The following is a 17,644-nucleotide window of genomic DNA, read 5'->3' as shown; positions in this document are numbered from 1 at the left end:
AAAAAGCAAAAAAAAAATGACATAAAAACCAATATCGTCTACCTCACTGCTACTTCCGGATAAACGGACAATTATTTGGCCGTCGCGCGTTATTTCCCGACGTTGCTATTGGAGCTGCCGGACATCGCGTGACGTCACTTTTCTCCCCCGACATTGCTATTGGCGCTACTGGACATCGCGTGACGTCACTCGAGAGCACTCGCGCGTAATCGAAGGAAACCTGCGAATTGCGGGAGTCGTGGGCGACCTCCGACGACTCCGATTGGCGGTTGCCGAGCGCGCCGCGTGACGCACGCGCAACATCCTCTCCCCCCCCATCCCCCGGGGTAAAACGCGGCCGCACGCTTCGTGGACTTTGGGGACGCGCTTCATCGCTGGCTGGCTTCGCGCACCACACAGTGGCGAAACGACTGGAAAAAATACGTACTCTCTCAACCCGTTAACCTGCGCTGCGATGTCGAGTTGATTTTTAATCCCCCCGGTGCACGCTCGAAGCTCCATTTTTTTAAAACGGACCAGCGCGCTAAATATGGCTAGCAAAGTATGGCATACAGAATTGTGGAAGTCATGGGATAAGCATGGAAAAAACGATTTGTAAGTGGTGTTGTTAAGCGCGTCGCCTGGTCGACGCGATCGACACGGTGCATTTGCTGGCTCGCGAAAACACTTATCTACTTCCCCCCGTTAAACTCGCTCTACCCGAAGACTTAATTTGTCAATTCACGACTGTTTGCAGCCTCAAGCTAATCAAGCACAAATTTAAGGAAGGCAACACACCAGGTAATAAGGGCCGCGAGTGCACACACGCTCTCTGGCCGCGTACGCACAGCATGTACATACGATCCGCACCATTGTCGTTTTTTTTTTCTCCCTCCCGCGAGAACGCGCCGCGAGCACGGCCTCCCTCGTATCCCAGTTTCCTCACCGTACCTACGTAATGCACGGCCTCGGCGTAACTCCGGTTTTCACGCGTCCCCTCGATTTTCGCGACAACAGATACGATTATCAATTTCTTATTTATTTATTTATGAATTATACGTACGTTTCTCTCTTGAGCGAATAGTCGGAGCAGATGTAATTATCTCGATACAATCTGTTCCTTCTGTTGAAATCTCATTGTTTTTCTGTTTAATTCACCTTACGTGCATTGCATTTTGTTTAAAATAATTTAAATTGTTATATATATATATATATATATATATATATATGTAATATATATGATAGATGACTTAAAATTGGAATATTGTTACAACGATGAATTTTTTTATTTGTTTTTCTTGCACAGAGTTTACAAATGAGATAGAAATTGATAAGAGTTACACATTTATTTTATAAGTTCTCATTTTGCATCTATATTTTGCACTGTTTATCCGCATACACGTGTATTGTTTCATATTTAGATTATATTTGCTTGTGCATCGAACTACGTTTGATATTGTATGTTGTGACAAAAGATTTTTATCCTTTTTTTTAGAATGGAGACGTGGAATATACGAATTAATATCAAATGGAATCCATGGAAACGTAAAAAAGGACAGTGTGGTTCAGACATTAGGTGAACTCGCGGTACGACGAGATTTCTTTTCTTATCTTAAGCTGTGTACACAATCATCTTGAAAGTGAACGGTATTGTAATAATATACCATTTATTTGCAGAGCTTTGACGCTTCCATACCATCTGCAATAACAGATATATTTACTTTGAATGACGCCGAGGCACATAATGAAGAAAGGAACAATTTTTATTACATTGTGAAAGAATGTGAGAAGGTATACATGTTTATTTTCATCCTTACAAATCATCTTTATAAATCTGTATCATATTTTTAAAGATATTGCAAAAGTTACTGAAAAGAAGGAATATTGGAAAGAGATGTACTTACAAAATGTATTTTTAAAGTAATCTAGAATTACTACTTTTATTTTAATTAATTGAGAGATCAAGTTCTAATGTATTACCTTAATTTCTTATTTATTCCCCACAGTTTTTGACCGATAGAATATTGAAAGAACGTTTAGAGATTGAAACTTTACAAGATGTAGGGACATTGAAAAACAAAAATTTTCAAACCAAGTTCATAAAAGTAAAAACAAAGCTGTAGTGAGTATTTCCCAATCAATTTCACGGAAAGCTTATTCGTGATGTAAACGAGTTTCTTACAGTCCGTTCGCCTTTTTGCAGTTATAAACAAAGGAAATTTAATTTATTTCGCGAGGAGAGCGAGGGTTACTCCAAGCTCATTGTAGAGTTAAATCAGGAGCGTCCGGACAGTGAGGTGGCCTCGACATTGGAAATTGTTAAATCCCTTATTGGTATGAGTATCAATGTTTTTATTCAACAACAACAATTTTGCTTTTTTCTCACGATGTGCAAGAAATCGTACAATTTCAATAAAAAATAAAAACTTGCGAGTATCCAAGTTGGTTGAAAAAAGTAACGGAAGTACATACAAGGTGGTGTTGCCCTTGCAGGTTATTTCAATCTTGATCCCAATAGGGTCCTCGACATCTTGTTAGAAACTTTCGAGAACCGATCACAAGACGACGCTCTGTTTATTCCCTTAATACGTTCATACATGAGCGATCAGCAGGTACTTTGCGAGGTGTTAGGATTTAAGTACTGCTCCACCATCAACGCCACGCCGTTCTCGCTGCAGAAGGTCACCGCGCTCATGCTGCAGCACGGTGTGATTAAACTGGACGACATATTACCTTGGCTAGTGCCGGACGATAAAACTATCATATCAGATCACGAGCAGGTGATGAAGCAGGCCAAGGAATATGTGCGGAAATTGAGCGTCATCTCGACGAAAGACAAGGAGGACATTGTGGAGGAGAGGGAAAATGCACAAGTAATAAGCAAAGAGAAATTTCACGAATTATTAATATCACAAATCCGAATTCAGTCGATTGTTATTTAGTCGAAAATTAATCTGCAAATTAATTTTGTAATTAAATTTCTACAATTAAACTTTTGAATTGTGTGCGAAACCTGTGAAAAAAATAAAGCCAATTTTGAAGTCGCACATTTACTCTTCTTTTAGTAGTTATATATGATGAATTTTTTTAGTAATTATATATGATTAATTGTTCACATTTTAATTTTGTTTTTAAAGGACAAGTATGCAAGCAATCAAAAATTTGGTTTGTGCGAAGCACTTTTGGAAATTGGAGCTTGGGAAGTGGCACAAAGTCTATTCAATCGCTTGCCAGATTATTGTTTTACGGATCAACGTCCCATCGCTCTGGCATTATGCAAAATGATCCAGGCTCTTATCGAACCTGTATACAGAAAGTAAGTTACTAATATCTATATATATATATATAGCTTATTTAACAAGGTAAATCATAGAATTACATATTATTGAACAGAAACTATATGTTGCAAAGTATTGGTAACAATTGCTCTAATCACGAGTTTTCAATTGATTTGTTTCAGACACTGTATTATCTCTCCAAAATTGCCGGGTCGTAAAGTGCCTCCGTTAAAGAGCTCCCTCGCGCCGCCGTCGCTGTGCGATCTGGAGGACATCCACGATCACCTGCTGCCGATGCTAATCGTACTTGGGCCGAATCTGCACCAAGATCCTAATTTAATGTACAAGGTGATGAGACTGTGTCACACCGCTATCAAGCACTGTCCGCTGGACGCGAGCAAGCAACCGTTGAACAAGAACTGCAGCCTGTACTACGACGTACTGACGATACTCGATGTCGCGCTGCTACCCTCCCTGTCCTTCATGGACTGCAACTGCTGCGTCGCCGAGGAGCTGTGGAATATCCTCAAGTACTATCCCTATCAGAATCGCTACTGTCTGTACGCGCGTTGGAAGAACGACACGCCGTTGCAGCACGCCGCGCTGCTGCGGAAGCGTGCGGATGCTCAAAAGAAGATCAAGTCGATCATGAAGCGCGTGAGCAAGGAGACGATCAAGCCGGTCGGCCGGTCGATAGGCAAGCTTACGCATTCTTCGCCAGGTGTATTATTCGATTACGTCCTCATACAGATCCAGTTGTATGACAACCTGATAGGTACGTATATCGCGCCTTACATTCGTCGCAATCGCATTTTCGCAAAGAACGACCGTAACGTTGTTCATCGTATTTGTGACGCAGGACCTGTGGTGGACTCCTTAAAATACTTGACCAACATCTCGTACGACGTGTTGGGATATTGTCTCGTAGAGGCATTAGCGGGCGCTGACAGAGATAGATTTAAACACGACGGCACCAGTATATCCTTATGGCTGCAATCTCTGGCTTCTTTTTGCGGCGCGATATTTAAGAAGTATAACATCGAATTAACAGGGTTGTTACAATACGTAGCGAATCAACTTAAAGCTCAAAAGAGGTACGTTCTTACGTAGATAAACGAGAGAGATTGACAGTAAATCTAACTATTAAATCAATTTGCTGCTGCTGCTTTAATATGTACCGCTCTGATTTCAGCCTAGATCTATTAATATTAAAAGAAATAGTACAAAAAATGGCTGGTATCGAGGCGGCCGAAGAAATGACGTCTGATCAACTGGATGCTATGGCAGGCGGAGATCTGTTGAAAAATGAGGTAAATCGCGGTGTCGCATGAATATGCAATGTCATAATGTAATTCCGTGACGCAGACAAATTAATATAAAAAAAAAACTATTCCTCTTAAGGCCGGTTACTTCAGTCAAGTCCGCAACACGAAGAAATCCTCGCAGCGTTTGAAGGAAGCTCTTGCCGAGCAAGATCTCGCGGTCGCTCTGTGCCTGTTAATGGCGCAGCAAAAACATTGCGTTGTGTACAGAGAGACAGATAAATCTCACTTAAAACTCGTTGGTAAATAGAATATTAAACGCGGAGTCATAAAATAAAAATTTTCTTCTATAAACTAACGATTTTTTGACTTTTTTTTCGTGTGATAGGCAAGTTGTACGATCAATGCCAGGATACGCTAGTGCAATTCGGGACTTTCCTGGGTTCGACTATGACAGTAGACGAGTACGTGGAGCGACTACCTTCTATCCATTCTATGCTCCAGGACAATCATATACATGCGGATGTCGCATTCTTTCTGGCGCGGCCAATGTTCGCGCATGCCATAAATGTAAGCGAGTGATTTATATTTGTGTTTGATTGTCATTTTTCTGATAGTATTATTATTAAATAAATCAGCCATTCAATTTATTTAAAAGATATTTGAACATTGCTTATAATTTTTTAATTACATTTAACATGATTTAACATGGATTTTCGTATCTTGTTCCACGGGTCTCGTTTTAATCTTTAAATTTTCTTTTTCTCTCCCAAAGATAAAATATGATGCTCTCCGTAAAGCTGATCCGAACTACAAGAAAATGTCCACGGCTATGAAGCAATTAAAGTACGCGGAAGCCGCGCAAACCGTTATGGCACCTGTCGCTCAGTCTGTCAAGCCGTTGCACCCTCTGAAAGTTTGGGAGGACATTTCGCCGCAATTCTTAGTCACATTTTGGTCTCTGTCGATGTTTGATCTGTACGTGCCAGTGGAAAGCTATCAAAGAGAGATCGGCAAGTTGAAGCAACTTGCAGCGCAAACCGCCGATTCCAAAGACATGGTATGCGAATATTACACATTTACATTATTATTGATTGTACGGCACTATGGATATTGAAAAATAATGCATTTCAAACGTTAAAACTAACTTTTTAGAATGTAAGTAAAGGAAAGAAAGAACAAGAAAGATACACCACTCTTATTGAGAAGCTGCAGGACGAAAAGAAGAAGCAAGAGGAACACGTTGAAAAAGTTTTTGCGTACCTGAGGTAAAATATCTCGCAATCTCTTATATAAGTATAATATTGTAATTGTCGTAATTGTTGTAATGTAGCAATTCAATACTTTAATAATGACGGCCGTACGTTTGTAACTGACTTGCAGACAAGAAAAGGATACATGGTTCTTATCACGAAGCGCTAAATCTGCAAAAAACGAAACGATAACACAGTTTCTACAGTTGTGCCTATTCCCGCGGTGTACATTCACAACTGTGGACGCCATGTACTGCGCGAAATTTGTACATACCATCCACTCCCTGAAGACTGCAAATTTTTCAACTCTGCTTTGCTACGATCGTGTAAGGCAGCACTCTCTAGTATTCATTAATGTGTTATTATGGACACTAGAATGTGGCAAAATACATTTATTTGGCTCTCTTTCAGCTTTTCTGTGATATTACATATTCAGTCACTTCGTGCACAGAGAACGAAGCAAATCGTTATGGCAGATTTTTATGCGCTATGCTGGAAACTGTGATGAGATGGCATTCCGAGAAGGCCATATTTGATAAGGTAAGTTACGAATTACCATTTCGCGAGATCTTCAGAGAAGAAAATTTTTTAGAAGACATTTACGTTGTTAAATATTCCGATTATTTTTTGTATTTCTATACAGGATGTCGCGAAATTCGCGAATTAAAATATTTTAGTAACAAAGTTTTCGAAAAATTGAGTAAAAAAGTTATTTGTAAATTTTTATTTTAAGCAGTAGTTTTTGAAATATGAGTTTAAATTTGGTCAATTATAGATTACGTGCGTGAAGTGCGCGACCACTAACACTATCGACGCGCTACTCACGGACACATTTCCGTTTAACCCCGTAATCTATAATTGGCCAAATTTAAACTCGTATTTCAAAAACTACTACTTAAAATAAAAATTCACAATAACTTTTTTACTCAATTTTGCGAAAACTTTGTTGCTATGATATTTTAATTCGCGAATTTCGGGACATTCTGCCTCACTCTTTTTAATAATCTGAGTATATATTAACAAGTATCTTCCACTGCGTAGGAATGCAGTAATTATCCTGGTTTCGTGACTAAGTTCCGCGTGAGCAATCAATTTTCCGAAGCGAATGATATGGTCGGATTTGAAAATTACAGACACGTGTGTCACAAGTGGCATTATAAGATCACAAAGGTATTTGCGCGATTTTGTATACATCTTATATATATATTTGAACATATAAAAATACTAATTCAAAGCTGGGAATAATTTTCTTACGATTAAATTAATACATATTTTCTTTGACAGGCTATTGTAGTGTGTCTAGATTCTAAGGATTATGTGCAAATAAGAAATTCTTTGATAATATTGATCAAGATATTGCCACATTTTCCCGTCTTGGCGAAACTCTCTCAGATTCTCGAGCGAAAGGTGGAGAAGGTGAGGGAGGAGGAGCGTGGCCAGCGTCAGGACTTGCACGTCCTAGCCACGTCGTACAGTGGGCAACTGAAAGCTAAAACTCCCAATATGATACGTGAATCAGACTTTCACCATGTAGGCGACAAAGTAATAAAAAATTTTTTTTATATAATCAATATAAATTTAAAAATAAATTTTCAAAGAGAAAATCCACATTTTAAAAAATTTTTGAGAAGAAAGTTATTTTATTATATTTATTCTTACAGGCTGGTAAAACACAAGATACAACGAATAATGAAACGAGTGAAAAGGTTAGCAATGGAGTAACGGTGAAAGAAAATAACAATGGAGACGCTCGACCAGAAAAGGAAAACAAGGAGCAACGAGAAAAACGAAGTTCCTCCAATCAAACGCATCAGTAAGGAATACATTTACAAGCATACAATTGCTGAATACCGCATCGTATTTGAAATTACTTGTTGAATCTTAAACTTTTTTTTATACTTTTTTGTAGAAAATTTAATGAAATTGAATAAAGATGTAATTGTTTTTGAAATTTAATAAATAATGGTCATAAATGAGAATATTATAACGATATCAATTCTTTGAATAGTGAAAACTCCGAAAAGTTCAAAAAGAAAGAAGACAGTAAGGACGTTCCGGAACCAAAGGAGAAATATGCTAAAAAAGAAGAAGTGAAAGACGATGAGGGATTAGATAAAAAGGAGCGCAAATATTATAAGGTAATTATTATGTTGAAATTTTTTACATAGAGTGCTTCAAGACCAAAAAACTTTAGATTGGAATTGAATAGAAAATGTAATTTTGAATAAAAGAATAATAAGCGTGATCTCGTAAATGCCTTTTTATAAAATTAGTGTTAAAAAAAGCTTTGTGAAACCACGCTTTTATACACAAGAAAAAACGAAATATATTATTATTATACAGGATGAATATTAAATAATATAAAAGATTTTAAGGGATGATTCTTCATACAAACTCAAGACGAAAACTTCATACGTCCAAAATTTAGTTTCAAAAATACAGAATATATAGTTGAAGGAAAAATTTGTTTTTTTTTATTTTTTTGAAAACCACTCGAATGAATTTTGATGAACTTTGTGTATGTTTCAAATTTCATCAAAATAATCCGAGTGTTTTTTCGAAATTTTTGGAAAAATGAAATTTTTCTTTTAATGGTTGAAGGAAAAATTTCGTGGTTTAAACGATTTTTTGAAATTAAGCCGTTTCGAACATATGCACATATGAAATTTTTATTTTTTTGTTTTAAATTTATCTTAATGAATCACCTCTTTTACATTATTTGTGTATCTACCCTGTATAATTTATAATTTTAAAATTTTAACTTATTGTTAGTCTTAAAATCAATATATTTGAAGTTTTTTCTAATTTTGATTGCATTAGTTTTAGATGAATCATACAGTAATATATTAATTATACATAAAAATGCAAATTTTGTATTTTTAGGAAGAGCACTATTACAGCAGCAGTGTAGACAATTTAGACCGAGATCTTTCTAGTGTGTCAAATAGTAGCGCTAGTTCGGGTCCTGTACAAGAAGGTCCTGAAAGAGGTTTGTACTATAATTTAATCAAATCTAACATTAAATATATATATCAGATTAATTATATATATAATTATATATATAATTGTATACATACATTAAATGTTTTTGTGAAAATAATATTAAATTAATACTACATATTATGAATATTTTTTAAAAACATTCTTATTTCTCTCTCACATATTTTAATATAATTTTTATTTAATTTCAGATATAAAAAGAAGAAAAGTAGAGAGCGCTCCAAAGGTGACTATATTCTACATTATGTATTTAAATTTTTATTTATTGTTTTCTCTGTATAAATATTTGTGTATTCAGCAGGAAGGAAGACGTGCGGAGACTGTTCTTGATAAGAAAGAACGTTCCAAAGGGAAAGCTCGTGACGAACAGAAAGAGCTGCGCAGGGAAAAGAAACAGGGACGAAAAAGGGTAATTATGTTTTTACGATTTAATTTACATGCGAACATTATACGTACTGTACGAAAAAATATACATGTATTAAATATATATATATTGTTAAATAATCAATTAGGATCGGGCAGAGGAATCCATAGCAACCACCGAGCAAAAACGGAGAAAAGATGACGAAAGAGGTTTGTGATTATATTTTCGCTATTGTTACAAAAAGTATAGGTTCACATATCAACGAATATTTGTAATAAATATACATACATATTGAAATATATATCATATTACATTTGTTATAGCCAAAAGTGCGCATCAGAACGGTGACATTCCTGAGCATAGAGAAAAGCATCATTACAGTAAGGTCAGTCATATTAATCATTATTTATAATAATGTTATTAAACGGTCGAGGAGAACTCTGTTAACAAATTGACTATACATTTTCTCTTGAGATTTGTTATGGACTACAATTTTATTCCGCTAATTTTCTGCCACACTTGTGACTAATTATTTGTCTTTTCTCTGCTTTATAATTGTTTAAAAAATCTTGCTTTAATATATATTATTCAGAATTAGAATAATCCAATTAAATTTTATCCAATTAAATTCTATGCTGCATATACAATTTTTTATTTTATTATTATTATATATACTGTGCTTTAAAATTCACATATCCACTAATATTTTAGAACAACACAAGGCACATAGAATAAAAGTCCTTAGTTATAAGAAATATGCAGCATGATCAAATCGATAATAAATATAAAAATGTTAGATAAGAAAAAATGCAAGTTATTCAAACACGTAGAAAAATATATAAAACATATTTGCAGCTCTACGTCCTGTGAAACACACATACATTATCGATTTTTTTTACACAATGAAATTTATTCATTTATACATCGTAATAAACGTGGTTTCTGATACAGAAACCACAATTATTTTTGTGCTTTCTAACTAGCTGACTTGTTTGAAAAAAAAATCAAGTTACATATCATTTTCTTAACAATTTTCTATTATTACTTCATAGTTGATAAAGATGTCTACTTCGAGTATATTAAAAGGACGAAATGGGCGGCAATAGCAAAAAGCAAGAAAGTGTAGATGTCAATTATTCCCTCCCCTGTCAGTCGCAAGAAATCATGGCATTCGGAAGACTTATTCAAGACATGTATTTTCAGGAAAAATCTCCGTACGCAAAGGATCGTCCTCATGAACGCGAAGGGCGCGAAAGTCGTGATAAACAATATCCTTTTCTATATGTTTAATTGATTTCGGCTTTACGAGTATTATTTTTGCTCTTTTTACACAATTTTAGTTGATTTTACACAATAATATTACATAATATTTGTGATACTTGTAATAAGTCAGTATATTAAACATTGTACCTAATTAAGTGTTAAAGTAGCTTATGTACTATGTACATAGAATGAATCGTACAATTATTGAGTTAGGTAATTATTTTTTTGTAAGACATTTTCTCATTTTATAAATTAAGAGATCTTCCTGTAATATGTATATTAATACGGTTAATCAGTGAACATAAAAATTATGTTTGTTAATTGTATTTTTTATTTGAATATGTATAAGCGAACGTATGGCAATAATTTTAACACTTAATTACATTATCCAAGTGTAAGTCTTGTGTATTTACTCCGCTTTATGAAGTTTGTAATACACATGTTTCGAACACTTTCTAACGCAAAATATATTCTGCCTTTTTTTATAACTATAATTTTCATTGTTTTATCTTTTTTTTGAAAAAAAATCCTTAACTGCTCAATAACTGTATGATTTGTCCTATGCACGAGAAAATACTAGTGCTCGGTATAATCCTTAATTCAAGTGCACCAGAAGGAGTTCAGACCCGAAACGGAGATGATGTACATCAACAACGGAGAGAAGCTCGACTTAACATTTTCTATGCTATGTTTGATGTTGCATGTAATGAACGTAGAATTCAAAAATAAAGCAGAAGGATAGTCGGTAATTTGTATATTATATGTTTTAAAACATCCAATTTTATAAAATAAATTATCTAGATGTCCGATTACAATTTTTGATACATGTCTTTCGATACACGATACATGTTGTTTCAATTGTCACTTCTTCCGAGGGTGAAGAAGCTTATAAATCTTCGCAAGCGATGTTGCGGTCAAGTGTAATAATTCGCAAGGTTGAATATAATTGTGCGTGCAGTAATAAATAAATTAATAAACGATACGCTTCGGAAATGTCTTATTTTGCTACGAAGATGCGCTAACGAAACTGCAGAAATACTGATCGGCCTTGGAGCTCTCCTCCTCCAGGCGCTTCAGCCGCATTTTCGCGTCCTGAAGAATGTCCTCCGTGGAACTGCTCTCGCTGACGATCGCATTCGCGCTCGCGATTCGAGCCACCGGTATCTCGAGCGGTTGCAACAAACGCACTTCCTGCAATTGACGTGACAACTGGGCGCTGCGCTGCGTGATCTGCTCGATCCTCGATCGTTGCTCCTCCACGAGATTCGCCAGCTCCAGCTTCTCCCTCTGCAGAGCTCTGCACTCGTCCATTATCCCGCGGCTCTCCACGTCGGTTTGCACGTGAATGTCCCTGAGATTACTTTGAGCAGTTTGAGCGCCCTGGTTCGACGTGCCCTGCGACATCTCCTTCTGCATCTTGACGAGCTCTCGTTGCAGTTTCTTCAAGCCACCCTCGAACTTCCTGTAACTGTCGCGTTCTCTCTGCAATCTGCAGAAATTGATTTCAGATAAAAATTTAAGATAAGTAATAGAATATATAGAGTAGAATAGAAAACCAGAAAAATAGAAGGAATTATGGAAATGTTAATTGTCATTGTATTTAATTACTTTTAGTATTTCTATTATTTGTAGAAATAAGATTTTCTTGCTTTTATTAAGTACCTGTTAGCTTCTTGTGTTAAGAAATTTTGTTTCATAGACAGCTCCATTTCCTTCTGCAGGATACATTGTGCATTACTGTCTTTCTTTTCTTTCAGCTGCTTCTCTTTCAGAGCCAAGGATTGCATTAAATTCTAAATAAAGACATAAGGAAAAATAATATAAGAGATATGCTGAAGTAATATAAGATATTTAGATTATTTCCTATCAGGACTTGATTTTCTTAGTGAAAAAAACTATAAGAAATATGATAAAGTAATATGAGATATTTAGATTATCTCCCATCAGAACTTGATCTTCTGAGTGAAAACTATATAAGCAATAGTCTTTAATAAAAATAGAATCTTTGTCTACCGTAAAATTGATTACCAAGGAATGACACGACAATTATATATGGAATATCTTATACTAAATATGTACACGATTGAAGGCATTACCTGAGCCTCTTCCACTTTTGCATTTAATGTCCCAAGCTGATGCTTTATAACTGTGGCCTGCTGCTTCAGCTTGCTCTCCTTTGTCCTCAACTCGTCGTCGTACAGCCGTTTCTGTTGCACAATTTTCTTCCTCATTGCACGGATTTTTGACGCGTCGACAAGATTTGCCTCCAGAGCTAGATTAGCCTGCGTCTCCCTGTCGTACATGGACCTTCTGGTCGACGACTGAGCGTCGGTGACGAGCGCGGCTATCGAGCTCAGAATGGATAGCAACAGCGGTGCCTCGCTGTTCAGGTAATTCGATATAATGTACTGGCCCTCGGGCCGGTTGGGATCAATGCCCAGGGTTTCCAGCGTGTGCGCTATGTAATCGCTTTGCAGCTTACCGCGCCCGCTACCACCGCCTCTGTCGCACGCGTCAGAGGCGCCCTGCGGCACGTTGCTGTTGCAAAAGTTTACTAAAAGCGGAACTTCGCTAGCAAATATCGACATGGTGAAGGAGTAATTGTGACTAAACAGATACTCGGCTATTAACATATCGTAAACGTACTGTTTCGCTGACCTCGCCTCCCTACTCTTACACAGCCTCAGATCCTTACGCTTCAAAGCGTTCACCAGGTTCTGCCGCAGGTGCGTCCTGACGTCGGATACAACCCCGCACTGCTCGAACCTGTGAAGCAGATACAGTGGATATACATCTAAATTGACGCTACAACGAGCGAACGTAAGTATAGAATCATTTACGTAGCGAATCATATACAAAGATTGTGACTTGTAGATCATAATTTTAAATTATACTGCGTGAAATCTCATTGACTGTTCAATGGTATTCAATATAAACATTATTTTGAGGACTGAAATATGGATATAACCTTGACGAGAATTTTTCATTTCACCGCAAAATCGGATACGATTATTATGTAGGCTGTTTTTTATATACTTACCATGTATATACGGTGGAATAATAATCATTGTCCATGTTGAGTCAAAAAGTTACGGTTATGACAGTTAGATGACTAATGCGAGCATAAACACATAGGACGCTCAAAACATTGATACCCGCCACTTTTGCTCTGTGGATAAAGAAATATTTTTACATTTTACCATTCCGCATTTATCTTTCATTGAAATTACCGATAGTTGATTAATATAATATAATTGCAGCAGCTGCACAGATAACTGAAATATGAAGAATTATTTGCTAATAACAGTCGGTCAACTAGATGTCTTATTATCGGCATTAATATTTTTACTTACATATAATTTTTTTTGTGTATATTATATATTAAGTTTTGTGAAAATAAATAAATAAATTTTATATATTTTATAAATATTAGATATTAATCTCACAGAATTAGAAACTAATAAAAAAATAAACGCAGAGGAAGAGAGTTTGTTAAAACATAACTAAATTAAATTAAACGAATTAAAAATTATAAATATATATAAAGATGTCCCAGGCAGAAATGAATTGTCCATAAATCCATCTATAGAAATATATATTATATATATATATATATTATAATATATCGTTTCTTTCTCGCTTTCGCTAATTAAACTTCAAACGTATATCGCTATTTCATTTTAAGTATGATGATCGAAGTATATATATATATATATAAAATGTATAAGTTTAGTTGCAAAGAATAACAATAATTATATCGATACATTATGCCGATATATAAGTATATAAATAATTAAAGTACAGATTTATTCACGTCGATCAATATTTCTTTTCTTGCTCTACCGCATCAGTAAGCCAAAGTGTCGCTGATATAACTTCGTTTCGATACCAAGGGCTTAAATTCAAGGAGGACGACGAAGGGTGTAGGAAGGAGGGTGAGAGAGAGAGGATCGAAATGGAGAACGAGCAAAATAGATTCATTAGCACGACGCTACTGCAGCTGCGGCCGAGGCGAAACCTCCCGGTCCTGTATTCTCTGCAGCTTAGTGGTTTCCGACGAGTAATTATTGCCTGAAACCAATGTTGCCCGAAAATTCCCTCTCGCTCCCTCTCCTCCCACTAGCTCTCTTTCTCTCTCTAAGGGGGCGATGAAGATCCGCCGTTGAAAGGCCACCGGAGAATAAAGCGGCAACAAAGAACGTCAATTTTCCCCCGTTCCCGCGGCGAGCGATGAGCCGATTAACCCTTCGTTGCGTGTTCCAGTTGAAAATTTAGACCGGCCTGATAAATATATATGATATATTCAAGCTGCTCTCTCTTTATTGCAAAAATATTATTATTATTAATTAAAAATATTGGCTCGAATACATACAAATTAGGAGAATATTCTTGTGAATAAGCATGCATTTTACGTTGCTCATCGATTATAGAATTGCTTTTATATGCGATTTTAAGCACATATATATTTAAACGCCTTTGGCGTTTTATTTGAAATGGTAATTTTTTTCCGAGACTCTTATTCCTTTTTTTCGTCTTTTCCTGCATTTATTTTCCTGTTTTCACGTTTGCATAATTGTGAATAAACGAATTCAGGAACAACCCCCTCTCCATATCTCGATCACGGTGCAAATCGTGCACGTGACTAATTATATGCTATATGCGAGTGAACGCATCTAACTAAGAGTTAACAACGCCGGCCGGGTAGGCCGCGGGGGAGGACAGAGGGGTTGAGAGGGATGCCACCCCCCTGCGCGCGAGGGCCCACGGTGCTTTGGTCGACGGTCAACCTATAGGCGTGCCGCAGCGTGTGCCGGGAACGATTCGCGCGCGTTGCGGCTAGCTGATTAATTAGAACCCTCTACCTTTACATACCCCCACCCTCCACGTTCCTCCAACATCCAAGGGAAACTCGATGTAATTACGGGCATCGGGCGCGCGCGGCGTAGCTCCGCGCGGTCGCGGAGGGAACTGGGGTGGCGAGCGGAGGGTTGCAAGAGAGGAGGAGAGATGCGAAATGACTGCGCGGGTTGGCCGCCGCCGCGGGGGTGGCACCGAAAAGCACAGTGGTTCACGTAGCGCAGTTACCGGTGTGGATGGACGGACGGACGGACGGATGGATGGAGCGGTTGGGATGGATGGTTAGGATGGTTAGATCGGGAAAATCCAGGCGGCGGCGAGGCCGCGCGGAGAAGGCGGTGGAGTTCGACAAACTGGATTCATTACGCCGCGGAAGGAGGTGTAGCGGAGGGGCGGAAAGGAGCGCGGAAAGCCTGTGGAGGGTGGGGGTGGCGGGAGGGGGTGGTAGCGCGCGTCACAGCGTACCGCCACCGGCCGCGGACGTAAAGGGGTGAACTCTTCCGCGCCGATTTTCGGACCAAACCCTTGCCTCTCCGTTAATTTTCAGAGTACATTCCGCATCTTCCTTTTATTGCCGGGAAGGGAAATATTTTCATCTTAAGGAGCTGTCGAATCGCTTGAGTTTTGCGAGAAACTTACGATGCAAATTTAATATATAAGATGTAACCGATGGTATTAGTTTACTTTGTTTTATTTCTATTTTAAGAGCGTGATATATATATATATATATATATATATATATATATATATAGTAAATCTCTAGTTTGTTATATTAAAAGTAAATTTTTTAAACAGTATATTTTCTTACGAAAAAAATGGAGACTGATATTAGAAAAACTTATTTAATCTCTTGGCACAACGTAATCTATATTTCGTGATTACACGATAAAGAAACTAAAATAATATAAAATTTATAAAGGGAGCTCCTTTTACGTATCCACAAGTATCTCGGAGTAAATTTAATTCGACAAGTTTGCGTAATGCTCTGGAATATTGCGCGAAAGGGGGGAAAAACGGGCAGTAAATTTCCTCCGCGAGGAGGAAATTTCTTAACCGCAACCATCCTAAGCTGAGTCTTATCAGGAAGATTTCCAGTTAATTTGTTACTCATTGGACTGGTCGGCACTCGCAGAGCCTGTTGCCCACCTATTTAATATTCGATCTCCCTCCTCATCATCTCCTCGATCGATTTCTCCTTCCGTCTCTCCCCCTGCCCCCTTTCCTCCTCAAACTCAACCCTTCTGCTTCCCTTATCCGCATCTCTTTCCTCTCTCGGTATTTATTACGATTTCGGGAGCGTCTATTCTCGGTCTGTGAAAACCGCTTTAAAAATATCGTCTTTTGTTGCTCAGCTCTTTTACGTATTTCTATGCTGCACTGATCTTGCTGCCGTCCAAAATAAATTTGAGAGACAATTTATACAAATTAGTATACTTAGATGTGAGAAATATAATTGCCGAGATTACAATTTCTAATAGATTAATTGAACCATCAAAGAGATTATTTAACAACTGTTAACTTAAGTCATCATGGAAAATTGCTAAACTCCATCAACTTCCACCGATACAATAAAATTAATTGTTTAATTACAGATTATAAAACTGTAATTAATATTTTATATATATATATATATATATATATATTAATTTCATTTCAAATTATTAAATTGATATACCCAGAACGTGCTTTTTTAAATTGCTTTTTTTAAATTATGGATAATTTTCATTAACAATATATCAGAATACAATTGTCTTCGGTAATAAGAATGAACGAATACCAAAATGATGTGAAATTACGATCGTTTTTATAAGATTGAAGAACATAAATTTCAGCATGCAAATGGAGTTTAATTGTTAGCAAGAGTCGTTAAACAATATTTCTCCTGAGTGACGAATTGCGAAGAATCGTGGAAAGCCACACGAGCGCAGACGAGATATCGCGTACAATGCCCGGGCCTTTTCCCGCCCCGCTTATACGCCGATGACGATGGCCGTCAGCACAGATCCGCTTTAAGTGATTACTGCATTTCCATACGCGGGCAGAACGCCGAAGAACGGAAACAATGTATCCCCCGGAACAAGCGGCTCGGATATATCGCGCATTGTGCTCCGGATATCGCGGCGATTCGCTAAACAAAACGGCCACTGGTTCGCCACTCCACCAGCCTCCTCAACCGCCCCGGCGCGCGGCGTCTTCCGTACACCGAGAGGAGAGACGGCAGACCCTCCCGGATCCGTTTCTTCCGCCAACCCTGCGGTGAAATGAATGGCATTCGTTAATGCGCGGAAATAACAACGATGCGATGCGATGCGCTTTCACGATCGACGGCGGACCGTAAAGATTCGCGTATTGCTATATAAAAAAAAAATCGCATTACAATTCAAGACC

At 37.4% G+C, this 17,644-nt stretch overlaps 2 protein-coding genes across 6 annotated transcripts; one reads left to right on the top strand and one right to left on the bottom strand.

Moving 5' to 3' along the window:
- The first annotated feature begins 363 nt into the window (after positions 1 to 363).
- Positions 364 to 11,148, top strand: LOC105455781 (THO complex subunit 2). Of its 4 annotated transcripts, none has more exons than XR_975159.1 (28): positions 364 to 594; positions 737 to 780; positions 1,475 to 1,566; positions 1,657 to 1,770; positions 1,986 to 2,101; positions 2,183 to 2,313; positions 2,473 to 2,852; positions 3,117 to 3,295; positions 3,440 to 4,032; positions 4,117 to 4,351; positions 4,450 to 4,567; positions 4,659 to 4,821; positions 4,908 to 5,089; positions 5,295 to 5,579; positions 5,675 to 5,787; positions 5,903 to 6,098; positions 6,184 to 6,312; positions 6,814 to 6,942; positions 7,057 to 7,314; positions 7,434 to 7,585; positions 7,781 to 7,910; positions 8,656 to 8,761; positions 8,964 to 8,998; positions 9,071 to 9,181; positions 9,285 to 9,345; positions 9,460 to 9,521; positions 10,189 to 10,404; positions 10,967 to 11,148. XR_975159.1 is itself a non-coding variant. In XM_011699368.1 (28 exons), exons 1-28 carry the CDS (start codon positions 530 to 532, stop codon positions 11,038 to 11,040), a joined length of 4,272 nt encoding a protein of 1,423 aa, XP_011697670.1. In that variant the 5' UTR covers positions 364 to 529; the 3' UTR covers positions 11,041 to 11,148. The 4 variants fall into 4 exon arrangements, 2 of the variants coding, with proteins under 2 accessions (XP_011697670.1, XP_011697668.1); XR_975160.1 differs by having other exon boundaries at positions 11,010 to 11,028; XM_011699368.1 differs by having other exon boundaries at positions 9,074 to 9,181; positions 10,340 to 10,404; positions 11,010 to 11,148.
- LOC105455782 (protein GRIP-like) lies at positions 10,436 to 13,574 on the bottom strand. Of its 2 annotated transcripts, none has more exons than XM_011699369.1 (4): positions 13,440 to 13,574; positions 12,496 to 13,165; positions 12,062 to 12,192; positions 10,436 to 11,888 (listed from the first exon to the last, which is right to left on the bottom strand). In XM_011699369.1, exons 1-4 carry the CDS (start codon positions 13,472 to 13,474, stop codon positions 11,405 to 11,407), a joined length of 1,320 nt encoding a protein of 439 aa, XP_011697671.1. In that variant the 5' UTR covers positions 13,475 to 13,574; the 3' UTR covers positions 10,436 to 11,404. The 2 variants fall into 2 exon arrangements, with proteins under 2 accessions (XP_011697671.1, XP_011697672.1); XM_011699370.1 differs by lacking the exon at positions 13,440 to 13,574 and adding an exon at positions 13,240 to 13,417.
- Between the last annotated feature and the right edge of the window lie 4,070 nt (positions 13,575 to 17,644).

Source organism: Wasmannia auropunctata, unplaced genomic scaffold (assembly GCF_000956235.1).
Source record: "Wasmannia auropunctata unplaced genomic scaffold, wasmannia.A_1.0 LD335844.1, whole genome shotgun sequence".
Lineage (NCBI taxonomy): Eukaryota > Metazoa > Arthropoda > Insecta > Hymenoptera > Formicidae > Wasmannia > Wasmannia auropunctata.
The sequence above is the reverse complement of the archived record's forward strand: the minus strand, read 5'-3'. Positions and strand labels throughout refer to the sequence as shown.

What these genes read in the sequence shown, in the direction of transcription:
- LOC105455781 (XM_011699366.1), top strand. Translation starts at nt 530, where the DNA reads ATGGCTAGCAAAGTATGGCATACAGAATTGTGGAAGTCATGGGATAAG. An exon ending in GGCATTATAAGATCACAAAG is followed by an intron (nt 6,943 to 7,056) that starts GTATTTGCGCGA and finishes TTTCTTTGACAG; the next exon opens with GCTATTGTAGTGTGTCTAGA. An exon ending in TTCACCATGTAGGCGACAAA is followed by an intron (nt 7,315 to 7,433) that starts GTAATAAAAAAT and finishes TTATTCTTACAG; the next exon opens with GCTGGTAAAACACAAGATAC.
- LOC105455782 (XM_011699369.1), bottom strand. Translation starts at nt 13,474, where the DNA reads ATGGACAATGATTATTATTCCACCGTATATACATG. An exon ending in CAAAAGTGGAAGAGGCTCAG is followed by an intron (nt 12,193 to 12,495) that starts GTAATGCCTTCA and finishes GTCTTTATTTAG; the next exon opens with AATTTAATGCAATCCTTGGC. An exon ending in TTAACACAAGAAGCTAACAG is followed by an intron (nt 11,889 to 12,061) that starts GTACTTAATAAA and finishes CAATTTCTGCAG; the next exon opens with ATTGCAGAGAGAACGCGACA.